Source organism: Hyperolius riggenbachi, chromosome 5, assembly GCF_040937935.1.
Source record: "Hyperolius riggenbachi isolate aHypRig1 chromosome 5, aHypRig1.pri, whole genome shotgun sequence".
In the NCBI taxonomy this organism is placed as follows: Eukaryota; Metazoa; Chordata; class Amphibia; order Anura; family Hyperoliidae; genus Hyperolius; species Hyperolius riggenbachi.
In genome coordinates this window covers 100121888-100138091 of record NC_090650.1, presented here as the reverse complement: position 1 = coordinate 100138091, position 16204 = coordinate 100121888, and the positions used below count along the sequence as shown (strand labels likewise).

The following is a 16204-nucleotide window of genomic DNA, read 5'->3' as shown; positions in this document are numbered from 1 at the left end:
GAGCGGAGACCCATCCAAGCTTCTCCTATGATTACGCCTATCCAGTGTCTGTTGAGAGCAAGTGCTTGCTTACCACCAACCTCCAGCAAGAGGCTCTCCTTATTATGAGAGCAGCCCAGATCCCACCATCAGCGAGACCTCACTGGAAAACCCCTAGGACTGTATGCTTCGTTAGAAAGGATGGATTTTATTTTAAGGTATAGCCGTTGATTGTTCATGAATGGTGTGAGTTATTGCTGTCCATGGTAGAGGTCAGAAGGAGAGGAGCATTGAGGGGTCAGCTTGTGTATTTGATTTCTCCATTTCTTGGAGCGCCTCTCTCTGCTTCACATACATCTGACTTCTCTCCTCTGTAATCCAGCAATAATAATAATAATGCTTTATGTATCTGTTTAGTGAATAATTGCAGAGAGCTCGCGTGCTGGCATGCGGAGGATGTTTTTATTGAGTCTGCTCTTGTTTAGCTCCATCCCTGTTTGTTGTTCTTTGTGGAAGCGAGCGGGCAATCATCAGATAAAGAACATTAAATAAAAATCAAATGTTCTTTATCCTGCCAAATGCATTTCAACACAGAGTCATAAATATGATGGGAATATCGTGCTGCTTTTTTTAGGCTGTTAAAATTTATCTCCACTTAAGTTTTTGTTTCAGTGGCTGTTTATAAATTAAAACGCTGATTCTTTTTGTTTATTGTATTCATTTTCCCCAAAAAGAAAAAAAAATACATCAAAGTTGTAGTAGCTGATAAGATATCTGAATACTTCAATGTGCCTCTACAATCTAAGAGGCCGCCTAACACCAACGGGTCATAGATGAAGTGGTTATTTTTTCATATCCTATTGATATGATTATTGGCATGTTACAATGTATACAGAGCTGCAGAAGGATACACCGGGAGGGTGAGGATATTAAGTACACGCACTAATGAGTGGCGCTTGAGAAAAGGTCACAGTGCTGAGATTTGATTTATGTAGCCAGTGAATTGGGGCAGAAGAGGCTGATAAGATGATGTACCAAAATGGCTTACAATCATGCCGCGCAGAAGGTGGCCCTGTATACACCATCACATGTGCCTCTGTGTATACTAGTAACTCCATAGATATGCCTGCGTGGATCACAATACCTATATATATATATATATATATATATATATATATATATATTCATTTTTTTCAAATATAAACACAAGTAATGCCATAAAATATGTAAAACTTACCATGTAAGTATTTAACTATGATATATGTGAGTATGTATATATATATATATATATATATATATATATATATATATATATATATATATATATATATATATATATATATATATATGGCAATGCTGTACTGATTGCTGCCTGTTGTGGCTTAATATAGCACTAATATCTGGTGCATTGTCGTTTTCTTGTTTATAGACCCAATTATTGTTCTGCCATTATTAGCAAACGAGGCTTACAATGTAATATGCCTTAAAATAACTGATTTATATTAAAAATAAGATTTAACTAAATAAATTGGTTGTGTAACAAAAAAAAACAGGACCATGCCCAAGTAAGAGTGTTTTGCGCCCATCAGTATTTCATATTCATACGTGTTGTGTGGGAAGCACAGCTAGATTGTTGTAATTATAGGCCAGTAGCTGTGGAATAGTAGCACACTTTTGCATGGTGAATTAGTTACCTCTGTGGGTGTCGTAGGTGCCGCTGTGTTTATTGTATCACACCTTGCCACGCTTGCCTTATTGTTGCATAAATTTCCAATCAAACCAAGAGCCTTTATCAGTAAGATTTTTTTTTATTGTGCACGGAAGATTATACAGACATCTGTTCAATCAAAGCGAATATAGAGCTGGGAGCTGAGCCCGATAAATATATGCAAGAGGCAGGAAGATCCCATCAATCTCTGGGAATCTGGGAGTCAGGGAATAATCAAGCATCGTTTTTAATACAGCACAAATACACCATGAACATCCTATAGCACAAGTACCTGCAAGCAAACCGCTTCACAGCACACACATACATGCACAGACAGTACCTGATAAAGGCGTTGTAGATAAGATAAGCATATCTCTGCCAGGGACACACAACAAAACCCTCTCAAAATAATAATAATCACCAGCCAGCCTATTGTGGTCCATCCCCTTGTTTGAGTTTATGGTTTTGGGCAGTGTAGGTCTCTCTCTCTCCCCCTCTCTCCAATCTGGAAGGCATTACAAGGTGTAGAGTCTCCAACCATAAGCCTGGACGGCGCTGGTGTTCTCCCTTAGCAGTACTGAAATAAAAGAAACTCGGATCAGCAATTTAAGAAGTAGTGGGGTGAATGATTGACCAAAGTGGGCTTTCGTCAAATACAACACTGGGTATTGGCTTAAATGAAAATGCATAGTCGCGAATTTCTGGCTGCCTTCTCCTCCTACGCTGCCTGACTCTCTCCTTTCAAGTGGTGCCATTGCAATATGCCGCAAGGAGCAAGTGTTTCGAGGTTTTAATGCCCCGTTTACAACCATGGTGCTCGCTGCAATAAATCTTAGCTAGCCATAAATGACAAAATCCATTGGTATGCAGAAGAGGCCACCCGGCCTTATAGCCCTTTATGTTGCTGCCTGGCTCTATGTATTTCACTTTATCCTCATTCTTCTCATATTCCAGCGGATCTGAAACATTCATATTATTTTTTAACACCTGGTTCTGGAGGAAAAAAATCATTTTCCTATATAGTGGCCAAAGCTTTGCTAGTGAATGCTGGAAAATGCCATAGCTTCTATAGAGCAGTATAACGCTTGTACAGGCAGCACATTGCCTCTCTATATTATGAGCTGATAAAGGAAATAGTATTCGTCGTTTATTCGTTAACCACAACCCCCCCTTCCATTAACGAAAAGAATTTATTTGAGATTTAGTGCTCCGCCATCCAGGCTCAGAAAATAGCAGGTCAGTGCACAGCACACGCTCTGATTTAAGTCAAGTGCAGCTACATCATTAGATGAATAATTCAGAATACCATTAGGAAGCCCCTTTGCCTTACTGGTGTCGTATGCTTGGTGAGAATCATTAACCAACATTTCGTTTATGGGTGCGGGGAAAATTCGCTAAAATCCTGAGAATTAAATGAAAGAACGGTCAAAGCGATTTAAAAAGAGACCTGGAAGTCGCTGGCTGCCTTCATTAGCATAATTTTCCAGAACCCAAGTGACGCCTACTTTCACAGGGTCCTAGACCCTCCTCCCTCCATTTTTTCATGTTATTTTATTTTGCTTTCCATGTCTACCCCATCTCCCTAAATGTCTTTTCCCCCCTCTCCCCCCTACACATCCCTGTTCCCAGATGAATATTCTGCTTGGAATCTAGCATCATTCAGCACGCAATATTGTAAGAAACATACCATTTTTGTGTCTGTGGAGCTACACTTGGAAAGCCCTGAGAGTTGATAGCTCTTATCTTGGTGACCGGGGTCGCCCATATGTAACCTTAGGGGTTGTCCAGTTTTTTTGGCAGACATTTCTTGTTGAGATTTCCTGAGCGCTGTTCTCATCCTGAGGTCGTGTTGTGCCTGGTGCTGCTGGTAGATGATAGAGCTGCCGAGGTGCTGTCCTTACCCCCCCTTCATGGTACCCAGGAATTAGCCGGGGTGGGGGGACCCAGATCTGCTGGTTCTGGAGCCGAACTGGAGGACAGTCTGTCGTGTTCCGCGTCAGTCGTCAGAATCCAAGGTAAGACGGCCAGAAATCCTCTATCACTTCTGAATGGTTGGAGTTTATGTCCTAGTGATTTATGACCATAGTCTTAAATCTCGGTTCAAGAAGAGTTCACAGGCTCAGGCTTCCTTTCAAGAAATGACTGATACGTATAGTGTGCTAATACAGGCTGCGTTCTCGTCTCCACACAGCCCCTCTCCTATCTGCACATTGAATCTCAGAAATGACTTATTTTTTATATTCTCCTCCAAACGTTTTTCCTGCCGTCCTTTTTTTTCTAGGACGCCCTGAATAACTTTACCAGCAGCACTTTGTTAAGGACATAGCTGCACTTTAAACAACACACAGAGCCTCCAACCAATCCAGTGGAATATTTTTGCCTGTTTGTTTGTTTACTTTTATATTTTGTCACTATACTTTTTGTTGCCTCGTTAAAGCGCTTTGCAGCAATTCCTTTGAAAACACAGACTGTACTGAAACTAAAGGAACAATTAAGGCTTCATTTTCTAAGGATTAAAAATTGTCCAAACGCCCCTTTATGGAGTTTTTTTTGAGTGATGTACTTTATTTGAGGCCTTTTCCAGAAATTAATGGGTTAATAAAGAGGAGCGGATGCGTCCAGCTTGCCATTTGCATAAAAAACAACTTTTATTATTGTTGTGTATTGATATAATATTTCGATACAAGTATGTATTTATATATTATATCTAGACATTATGATGCCCAAATCGTCTGGTAATGTGCACTTTCTTTCTACTCAGTCTACTACAGCAGCAGTTTCAGCTATTTTGATCAATTAAAGCACTGTACATACACTGATGAAGTAGGGCAACATTCAGGCACCCTATCATACGATGGTGGTGGAGGGGGGTATTGGGGGCAAGGTGTGTGTGTGTGTGGGGGGGGAGGGGGGATATTGAGGCTGTACCTGTTCATGAAAGCTTCATCCCAAAAACTTAGAAAGTTTTAAAGGATAGCTCAGCTGGGGCCTATTTTAAATCTGTGGGTACCATATGATACATGCACATACGTTGCATATGTCTATGTGTGGGGGTGTTTGTATATATATATATATATATATATATATATATATATATATATATATATATATATATATATATATATATATATATATATATATATATGCTGCGAAGGTGTCCTAAATTTGTGTATTTTGCACCTCTGCTGCACCTTAAATCTCTGTGTTAAAGAAGCAGAGTTTGAATCTTGTATTTATTTTTTATTTTATTTTTTTAATATTATTCTGTACCATCTTGCTGGGAGCTTTTTAGGACATTTTGAACGCCTTTGTCCCGTGGCAAACTTTAAATAGTTATTTGCAGATAAGTAAACAAGAAGATTTAACAAAAGATAGACAAGGTCCTAGAAGTATTTTCTGGCTTGCGTTTCCATCATCCACTCTCTCGCTAGCCAAATGACCCCCATACATCAAATTACAGGGCAGTGGCAGAGACAGAAGCTATTATCGTTAGGGGCTGCACAGAAAGTTCATGCCGTGGTCATGGAGATGAACGCTGCTGGTCTTTCTGGTTCCTGGTGTTTTTTCAGATCCATCATGTTTTAACAGGTAGAATTGTGTACATTTCATGACGACAAATCACATTACAAGGCATCTGACTTTTTTAAGTAACTTATGAATCTATTGAGTATTGTTTTGTGTGTCATGTATCCACCATATGCGGAGTTGGGTATATTATGGAGCAGTTATGCTGCCACGACATGCAGTTTACATCTGGCCTAGGCAGGCTTCAGTGGCCCTAGAATGCTGTTACTTTGTATCATTGTGCTTAAAGCAACCTGAGTCAAGCTGAGTAGTTATCATTCTACTCAAGTGAAAGTTTGCACTTAAAATTGACACATAGCGCTGCTGCAGATACATATCTTGAAATATATATGCATTTGTATTTACAGTGTAGTTACGTTATTAAGAACAGCAGTAAACGGAAGATAGGGGGAGGTAAGGCCTGAGCTTGGGACGTTGTAACTATCAGGTGATAAATGAGTGTTTACTGGGTCAACAGTGTGTCCTGGCTGCACAAGTTGTGAAAGGCAGTACTAGAAGCCGAGGTTATCGCCTCATAATAACATTTATCAGATCTCTGCAACGTGCAAGTTATATGAGCTCTTTAGGGCTTGGGTCGCGTGGGTAAATTAGTCGTGTGGCTAAAGTTATGTATGTTATCACTATGTAATATTCCAAATAGATGATATATGTGTGTTTATGTGTTAGTGTGTGTGTGTGTTTAAGTAGCTGCCACGCACCTATATGTAAATATACACACAGTGCATATGGGTGCAGGTATATATTATGTAAATACACGTAAACTGCTTGTACATTTGTATATGTAGTGAAACCATTCATGCTCTACCTACATGGAAATTTCTGTAACGCAATATAGGTCAGTCCATTTTGTATATTAAAAACATACCATTTCAATATATGTTTTTATGCTCACATAGTATTAGCACCATGTTTCCTATGCCTGCATGCAAGCATATACATGCACAATGTATGTAACTGCATGGGTTTGTGTACATCAAGCAGTACTAACATATTTATGTATATAAGCTATACATTCAGAAAGCATATTTGTTATAAAGAAAACTGTATATATAGTGTGTGGGTCTGTATATGCATATGTGTATGTATGTGTGTGTGTGTGGGTGTGTATGTGTATATATATATATGTATATATATATATATATATATATATATATATATATATATATATATATATATATATATATATATATATATATATATATATACCGGTGTTTTGCCCTCCTATCCCTCTTTGTCCATAGAAGTGTGACTAGGAGCTAGAAATATCATTTATGCGCTTGTTTATATGTGTGATGATAGCTGGTGGGGTGGGGGAGGGGGAAGTCTAGGACAGTCTGTGATGTGGTTATTCAAACTGCATTTAACTGTAATTTCTGGGCAAATGCGAATTACTTGGACGTTAGTGAGAAGCCCTATCATCTTAATATACACTTCTCAATATTGCTGAACACTTTTTCCTTTATGGCTTTCATGTCACTTAGCTATTGTAAGTAAGATGGATCTCTCCCATTTCTTCACTGTAGCCTGCTTCTTCTCCACCGCAGGTCTGACCAAGGAGGCCATTGGACGAGCAGCGCCACGTGACAGAGGGGTGCCAATGTTCTTCTTTACGGGTGTCAAGACCCTGTCAGTTTGTGAAATAAATATTGGGAAACAACGAAATGCAAAAAGCGACCTACTACGACAGCTCTGCGATCTATGGTGGATACCCCTACCAAGGAGCAAATGGTTTCACTTATAATGCAAGTCAGCAGCAATATCCCCCTTCCTCATCACTGGTGGAAAGTGAATATCATCGACCTGCCTGCTCGCTGCAGTCACCTGGCGGTACAGTGCCACATCACAAGGCCAATGACATCAACGAAAGTTGTATGCGAGCTATTAACAGTCAATCAAACCCAGCCCCGGTCATCCCAGAGCAGCAGCAGCCCACACCACCCTCTGTGTCCCCACCTCAAAATGCCAGTAATGCAGCCACAGCTTCCACCACCAAGGCCACCAACATCACCTCACCTACCATGTCAAAGCAGATCTTCCCATGGATGAAAGAGTCTCGGCAGAATACAAAGCAGAAAGTGACAGGGAGCTCCAGCTCAGGTAACCTCACCTCTCTCAACCCCAGGCACTCTCACACCTCATGCAGGCTGCAGCTGGGAGCCCGCCGGCCGGCACTGCTGGGGTTAATCCCTCCAAGGTTGGCCCAAGCCTAATGATTGCGAATATCGGGCTATACACCCCCCCCCCCCTCTAAGTGAGATTTATAGTTGCACTTTGTGTGGATAAAGTTGAGGCACTCCAATTATTTAGATTTTTGTGTGCCATTTCCTGGTCGGGCTTAGTAGGTAGACTATAAATAGCCCATGGTTTCCATAGCACTGATTCAATCATTTGTATCTGTTTAGTGGGTTATATAATCCTGTGTTTATTGTAATTTTTACAGACCACAATATAGTAACTGATTGATGAGGGAGTATTGCTTTGCATGCGTTACATAAATATTATGCACCTGGTCTGCAATGATTGTTAGGTGCTGGAGGCACTTCCTATATTTATTATTATTATTATTATTTTTAATCAGATGACACTTAAAGGAAACCTAAAGTGAGAGGGATATATAGGTTACCATATTTATTTCCTTTTAAACAATGCACATTGCCTGGCTGGCCTGCTGATTCTCTGCCTTTAATACTTTCAGCCAAGGCCCCTGAACAAGCATGCAAATCAGGTGCTCGGACTGAAGTCTGACTGGATTAGCTGTATGCTTGGGTCAGGTATGCGATTCAGATACTATTGCAGCCAAAGAGAGCAGCAGGATAGCCAGGCAACTGGTATTGCTTAAAGGAAATAAATATGGAAGCCTCGCTTTAGGTCGCCTTTAAGCCTGGTACACACTTTCAATTATGATTGGACAATCACTGACCAATTTTACCATCTTTAGGTAGTATGCTGGTCAAAAAATACTATGAGCAGATTGTGCAGGTAACCCCTCCTACTACATGGAGGTGAAAAAAATGTTCATTGATTGACCAACAAGAATTAATAGTGTGTACCATGCTTAAGTGTTGTTAAGTTCCTTTCCCAGCCATTCACTCTTATTTACAATCTTTATTAAAGGGAACCGGATCCTATAATCTGTGAATAGATAACTGTTTTCCCTAGTCAGATTTGATCATTGATGCCTATTGCTTTTATGGACAGGTAAAGTTTTGATTGATGTGTTTTTTGTAAGTTGTGTGGTCAGATCAGAGTGCAGACAGCACACTGCCAGATATACATTAGCCATGGAAAGGGCAATTCATTGTTTTTATACAATTATTCAAGCTAATTTAATCCCTCATAATGTAGTGCTACTGCAAGGCAGGGGTTGGCGAAGGTCTGCCCAGGAAGACGTTCAGACAGTTCAGTTCATGATCATTTACAATGAGGTTGTGTGTGACAAGTCTTTGCTGGAATGTGATTAGTTCACTTGCCTTCTTGAAACAGAAGGCATTTGCACATTCAGAGTCACATGACTAAAAACTCCCAGAATGCATCACTTCAGGGCAGTGAGTAAATATGCAAATCATTGCTTTACCCATCCCTGTAGAGTCAAGTAAAGGGGCCCATACACTCAGCCGATCGATCGATTGATGGACTGCAAATCGGTTGGCCAATCGACCGATCGACGGCCGATTCCGATCGATTTCGATGGATTTCCATCGAACTGGCAGGGTGGAAAATCTAGGTCGATCTGATGAGATTGCTTATCATTTTGCATTGGCCCTAATGGAAATCTGATGGCAAAAAAAATGCCATCAGATCGAATTTCAATAGATTTCAAACTGAAATCCATTGGAATTCTATCCCAGTAAAAAATGTTCTAAAAACACATCAGATAGATAAGAAATCCATCTGATGATCTATGTGCTGCTAATCTGACGAGTGTATGGGCACCTTAAGAACTGCTGGTTTATAGCACACCAATGGATTGGCCACTGATGATCAAATCTTTTTCATCTAATCTTACCATGTCTGTGTAATATAAGGGGCTGCCTATGGTATCCATTCAATGTATTCACGCAGTTTATTATTCTACTACATAGAATTGGTAAGATTGTATAAAAAAAGATTGGATCATTAATGGCCAACTTTATACAGATATATTAATTCCAGTTTTGCAGACATCAATTACAGGCTTAGCTTGGCCTTCATAAGTACAAGATAGAGATAGATATGGCTCTAGGAATATGTTTTACAATCTTTAAATTAGATTATGAATAATATATAATATACATTGGAATGCATTGTATACCCTCTAGGAATATGGATTTAGAAAGGCCTAACGGTATTTTGCATTTTTGTTTAATTACACCTTTAATAGCATGCCTTTTGGTTCCATATTGATTCTGAATCTGAAACTGCATGCTCTGTAATATTTGGGATGTGATTCAGTCAGTGTTTGCTGCCTACTTTCCAAATATTATTCTTTCTAAAGACTGTGTAGTAGAACTAGCTCCCTTTAACAATACATGTTGGTAGTCTCTCTCTCTCCTCCCTCCCTCAGTCTCCCCCTCCTCCCTTCATCTCAAGAGCGCATGCGTGTTTCTACAAAGGACGGTGCATTGTGATATAGTGTGTATAAATACAACGTTTCGTATTTATTTCCATCCTCAGAACGATAGGGCAAGAAATACAATGAAAGCGACAACAGTGAGATAATAGTTGAAAGGCTACAGTCCGAGAGATAGTAAAAGGATGGGTCATGTTGTGTAGCTGTGTTTCTGTAATCAGGTCCTTGCAGAGGAAAAAGCGGGTTGAATAATGGAATTTAATGTATTATTTCCCGTAGGCTAGCTCGTGAGGTTTGATTACGTTCACTGTCTGTTGGCTGTGCTACTCTATGCTTGTGATCCGTTCTGTTTACTGTGCATGAAGTGGAGTCTGTGTACTAAGGCATCAAACCCATTTGGCAGGCTTGCTCTGATATCACTACCATCTGGCTTGTCGCTTTGCCCTGCTCCATAATAGTGAGAAGGGAGAGGGGAGGGGAGCCATCTTTCTGACAAATAGCTTATCGTCACGTGGTCACTTTCTGCTAGGAAACATGGCGGCAGGCTGTGTAAAAGGAGTACCTTACAATATCTGACCAAGTGACCTGGACTGAGCTCATTGATTTATTCACATGGTTATTAAACGCCCCAGACCCGCCCCCACCCTAATTATATGTATATTTGTCCCATACACTGGCAAATGATCTGCAACTGAGCTGATCTATGACAGATTTTTTTTTATCGGTATCAGAAACGATTACTACTGGTACTTGTAGTAGTACTGTACTTAGTACTACCTCTACTGATTCTACAACTTGTAGTAGTGGTGTTGCAGCAATATTGTTATTATTATCATCAAATATACTTAAATCAGATACAGTCAATTGGGTAGATTAAACAGTTAACCGCAAACTCAACTGGAGCAAATAAAAAGTGCAAAAATGAAACGTTCACAGAGAGACAATCAGGATCCTTGATCTGGGTATTTGCTTCACTCTTGCACCAGTTTTGCTCTAATTTTCCGTGTATTGGTTTTTCATAAATCTGCTCCTCTATGTAGACGTAGAACATCACTCCTTCTGGTTGGACTCGGTGGATGTTTTTTTTTGTAAACCAAACTATGTAACAACGTGCAACTATGTTATTACATATATAACTACATGTATGGTTCTCTTAGATGTATGAAAGAGAGTTTGATAACAACATGTATGAAGGCATAGAAAGCTAGGACCTGGTATATGTAAGGATACATACTGGAAATCCTGGGCTTAACCACCCAGTTCCACTTTTCATTGCCAGATCTACAATTTTGAACATTAAGTTCTGGATGGCAATTAAACGATCTGTAACGGCAATGATATTCTATGTAGCCCATAGCAACCACCGCTTTTCTACCCTGTGATGCCACTGACCAATGCTTATCTGGGAGTGGTTGCTATGGGTTACCGAACAACATTGCCTTATTTTATGGAACAACAAAGGACTCGTGCGATGATTATGATTAAGTGCATTGCATTGCATCCAACAGTCCTGCAGCGTCTGCATTTGCTACCTACAGCTATTGTAGTTGTTGTGTATGTGTATTTTTACTGTGTGTCTCTTTGCAGGTGAGAGCTGCGCTGGAGACAAGAGCCCTCCGGGACAATCTTCTTCTAAGAGGGCCCGTACCGCTTACACAAGCGCCCAGCTGGTTGAACTGGAAAAGGAATTTCATTTTAATAGATACCTGTGCAGACCAAGAAGGGTGGAGATGGCAAACCTGCTCAACCTCACTGAGAGACAAATCAAAATCTGGTTCCAAAATCGACGGATGAAGTATAAAAAGGATCAAAAAGGGAAATCCATGATGACGTCATCGGGTGGCCCCTCACCGTGTAGGAGCCCTGTGCCACCGCCAACTATTGGAGGGTATCTAAACTCTATGCATTCAATGGTAAACAGTGTCCCTTATGAGCCCCAGTCTCCTCCAGCGTTCAACAAGCCCCATTCAAACGCCTACGGTGTGCCTGCTCCCTACCCCAGCCCCCACAACAGCTGCCCTCCTCATCAGAAGAGATATTCGGGAACTGCTGCAGTCACCCCAGAATATGACCCCCATCCACTCCAAGGCAGTGGCGGTTATGGCAATCCTCATGTACAGGGAAGCCCCGTTTATGTAGGTGGCAATTATGTGGAATCCATGACTAATTCAGGGCCCTCCATGTTTGGTCTTACTCATCTTTCCCATTCCTCCTCCAATATGGAGTACAATGGACCTGGACCAATGAACAGCACCCATCACCATGGACCTTGCGATTCACATCCCACATACACAGACTTATCTTCTCACCATAGTACTCAGGGAAGACTCCAGGAAGCACCCAAACTGACACATTTGTAAAAGGACACAAATATCCTATGGGGATCAATTCCAATTTTTTGCCTTTTTTACCTTTACTTCCATTAACTACCTTATTTTTTTGTATTTTATCTTTTTTTGGGGGTCAGATTTTTTGTTTCGTTTGCATAGTACCTATCGCCCTTCATGAACGTTACTTGGAGCAGATTTGTATTTTATTCTATACTTTTATGAAACAGGGTATAAGAACACATTTTATATGGAAAAAAAATCTTAAATGTGAATTTGTTCCTACATTTCTTACCCAACAACAGGGAATCACATTAAATTATTATTGCACTTCTATATATATAAAAATACTAGGCAAATATTAAAAAAAGCTCTTGAACAGGGTCTCTCTGGATCATATAAATTCTTGTTAGTCCTTCAGTTGTTGCCTATATGCAGGTTAATTTATTATTATTATTTTTGTTATGCAAGCAAAACCATTCGAACTGTTTACATATTATTTATCCCATCTTTCCATATTTATAAACAATATCTACCCTTTAACCTTCAGGTTCGTCTAAAGGGCCTTTTTGTTGGCTGGGTGATTGGCACAGGAAGTGATGTCTAAAACATACATCTCTTTAAAGATGCAATAAAAATCTTAGAGAAAACAAAAAAAATCAATTAACGAGACTTGGTCTATTTTCCAATAATTCACACGTTTGACACAATAAAAAACACACACATGAAAGGAAGAGGTCTATAATTAATATTTTATTTACATTTCACACACATGTAATAAATAACTCTTTGTAAATTATGATTATGACATGGATAGGCATGTGGATTGCAAAACACTTCTTTTCTGTTGCTTTAAAAACTAAAAATAGCTAAGGAGAGTATCAATTACTGCTAGATATAAAAACAAAGAAAAAAGCAAGGTAAAAATAAAGAAAGAAAAAGAAAATAGCAAGCAGAAAATGGGAGGCAGAGGGGGGCAGAGAGAATGGCAGTGTGTGCTGTGCTGGACAGGATCTCTGTGAATGCTGCTGCTGGAAGTGATTGATAAGATGGCTGATAATGGAGGTCCGGTAGGTAATCGCTGAGTGCTGATGGGTTCCATGTTGTGCTCCATACCGCACCATCAGCTCCGAGGCATCTGCTCACAGGCAATGGCTTCTGGCGGCCTCTTCCAGACAGGCTTTGTCAGGAAATAGAGCACAATTTACTCCCACACTTTCCCCTGGCAGTGGGTAAAGGGCAGATCTGTAGGTGGCTTTGTTATTAGTTAAAAATGGGGGGCAAGAAAAAAAATGCTGACATAGGGAGAAAGCTAATGGGGTGTACGGGGTATGTCCTGGTAACAAAAACGAAAATCTTTCTATCTATGTGTATCTGTTCCCACACGCACACATGTAGAAGTGATGACGGCTACTTCTTCAAGGTATAAGGCAGAAAATATACCAGCTATGTTCAATTACATTGTCCCCCACAAACATGGGGCAGCATTGGCTGGGACGGAACTATTTTTTTCTTTAAAAAAAATCCTACAAAAAAATCTAAAACTGAGGGTACTATGTGTGTATGTGATATATATATATATTTGTTCACAAATCACAGAACATGAAAGTGATTGAGATCATATATGACTTAACATAATAAGAGGGAATGAATGCAATGCTCAATGCTCATATAAATGGTATAATTTCTTTGGTATAAAAATATTATATTCTAAACAACGTTGGGAGATGAATAATCAGCTTTCATTTAGAATGCAGATTGCAGAATCTGAAGCGAGAGGAAATGTATATATATCTATATACACATATAGGTGTAAAGATTAAATGCATAGAGCTATATATACAGTACATGTATATGTAAAGATTAAATGTATAGAACTACATAAATATATATGTAGAGGAAAAATTATATATCTATATACACATATACATGTAAAGAGGAAATGTATATATATCTATATACACATATGTGTAAAGAATAAATGTATAGATCTATATACACATATATACATAGAGGATTCACCTATACACACACACACTCACACACATATATATAAATATGTGTGTGTGTGTGTCCATAGACTGACCCTCCAGAATGGTGCTGCCTGTGTCTTCTGCTATACATTATGTATCACTGAAGATTTCTGTTTCCTATAATAACAGATGAACCTCAAGGGCTTGAGGTTTTTTTGGGGGGTTGAAGGACATGGTGTATAATTGCAATGCTGCTCCTGGTTACCATATGTCGCAGACACATTCCCCCTTTGCTGGGTGATGTGTAAATTCCATATACCTCTCTACCTCTTGATTCACACCGAAAGCACAGTGTTAAAATGAGCTGCTGTATGATTCTATATGTGATATTTGGTTTTGCTGTGCAGTCAGATAAATGGATTGGATGTGGACACAGTCAAATTCTTTGTTCCCTGATGTATGAAGCAATAGGGGAAGGGAGCAGGGAATTTAGGAGAGCTCACACACCCACACACATCAAGCCAACAAAGATTCATTACATGTGCCCAGATCCCACTATTTCCAATCCCCCCTCGTCCCCTGCCTAGTCCTGTTTTTTTTTTTTTTTTATTCACTCTTTCATTTACAGAAAGAGCGAACATACAAGACAAAGAAAAGGTGCCATACCTGAGATTTGGAAAATTATCCAGCTTCACATGAGGAAGGGAAGGGAGAAGCAGCTAAATTCTCTTCTTTACTTGCATTTCTCACTCAAACCTCTTTTCCCAGTAACATTTGATCTTGGAAGAAACAAGAAGCCTTAAATGTGATCTTTAAGGCCAGAAGCTGTCAAACCATTTGGCAAGAAAGATTGATCGCACACAGACTTCCTTCCAGCTTTGTTTGGAGTAGAAGCAAGAAAATTAAAAACCTTCCATCTAACTACCGCGTTTGTGTGCCTGCAGTCTGAAAAGCCAGCTTAAAATAGCATTTTTTAACAGCGTCCAGAATTTTAATATTATCTCCTCTTTGTTTACAGCCAATAGATGTGTTTAAATGAAGGCCTGATAGTTGCAGAGCACAGGCAGACATTGCGTTACTGGGAGAGCAGCTCATGTATGTTTTAGGTGAGAGGGAATAATGGATTCACACAAAGAACAAAGAGGCACCTCTCTCTAATCTGCTGTATTTTTTAATTATAGATGTCAGACTATATATATATATATATATATATATATATATATATATATATATATATATATATATATATATATCATGTGTGTGTATATATGCGGTATATATGTGTGTGTGTGTATATATATATATATATATGTGTGTGTGTGTGTGTATATATATGTCTGTATATATATATATATATATATATATATATATATATATATATATATATATATATATATATATATACATACACACACACACACACACACACACACAGACAATAACAGCGTTGGCTGTGTGCAGTTGTGAAGATAATCTGGTTCTGGATCACCATGAGCTATCTGGGTATTTTGTAATATCTTGTATCTCAGCATGTTTTTATACATATATAACATTATTGAATCTGTTCATTTGTAACAGAATGAAAAAAGTATTCTATCTATCTATCTATCTATCTACCTATCATATTATCTATCATTCAATCAATTTATCCATCCATCCATTCCATCCATCCATCCATCCATCCATATGTAATGTATCAACCAATCATCTATCTATCCATCCATCTATCTCTATGTATTCTATCACAAGCCACAGAATTGGCTTATTCTTTGCTGGAAAAGAATATATATATATATGTATATATATGTATTTGTATGTAATAACACATAGGGAGCATTGATATATATTGTAGGAAAGCTAGATTTACATATAGTAGGCAAATAGATAAATACTGGAGTGCTAGGTTGGTGTGAGATAAGCACAAACTGAATAAATAGGAGAAAAAAAATGTCATGAATAGGAAAGAGCTGGTGTGTATAGGTACTTTACCACTGACATGCATGGGCATACAGATGTGTATATCTACCACACATAGATGTGTGATTATGTGTGTATATGTACATATATATGTGTGTATATGTAT

The 16204-nt window shown here is 39.0% G+C and overlaps 1 protein-coding gene across 3 annotated transcripts in view; it reads left to right on the top strand.

Annotated features, from left to right (window-relative positions):
• HOXA3 (homeobox A3) overlaps positions 1–12788 on the top strand; it is a 29319-nt gene extending 16531 nt beyond the window's left edge. Inside the window, exons 1-3 of one of the 3 annotated variants that reach the window (XM_068236053.1) lie at positions 120–197; positions 6817–7369; positions 11409–12788. In XM_068236053.1, the coding sequence (XP_068092154.1) occupies positions 6934–7369; positions 11409–12181 (1209 nt within the window). In that variant the 5' untranslated portion in view covers positions 120–197; positions 6817–6933 and the 3' untranslated portion in view covers positions 12182–12788. Of the gene's footprint in view, positions 1–119; positions 198–3399; positions 3703–6816; positions 7370–11408 lie in introns of those variants that run through there. The other 2 variants (XM_068236052.1, XM_068236051.1) reach the window with 2 other exon arrangements.
• The last annotated feature ends 3416 nt before the right edge of the window (positions 12789–16204 follow it).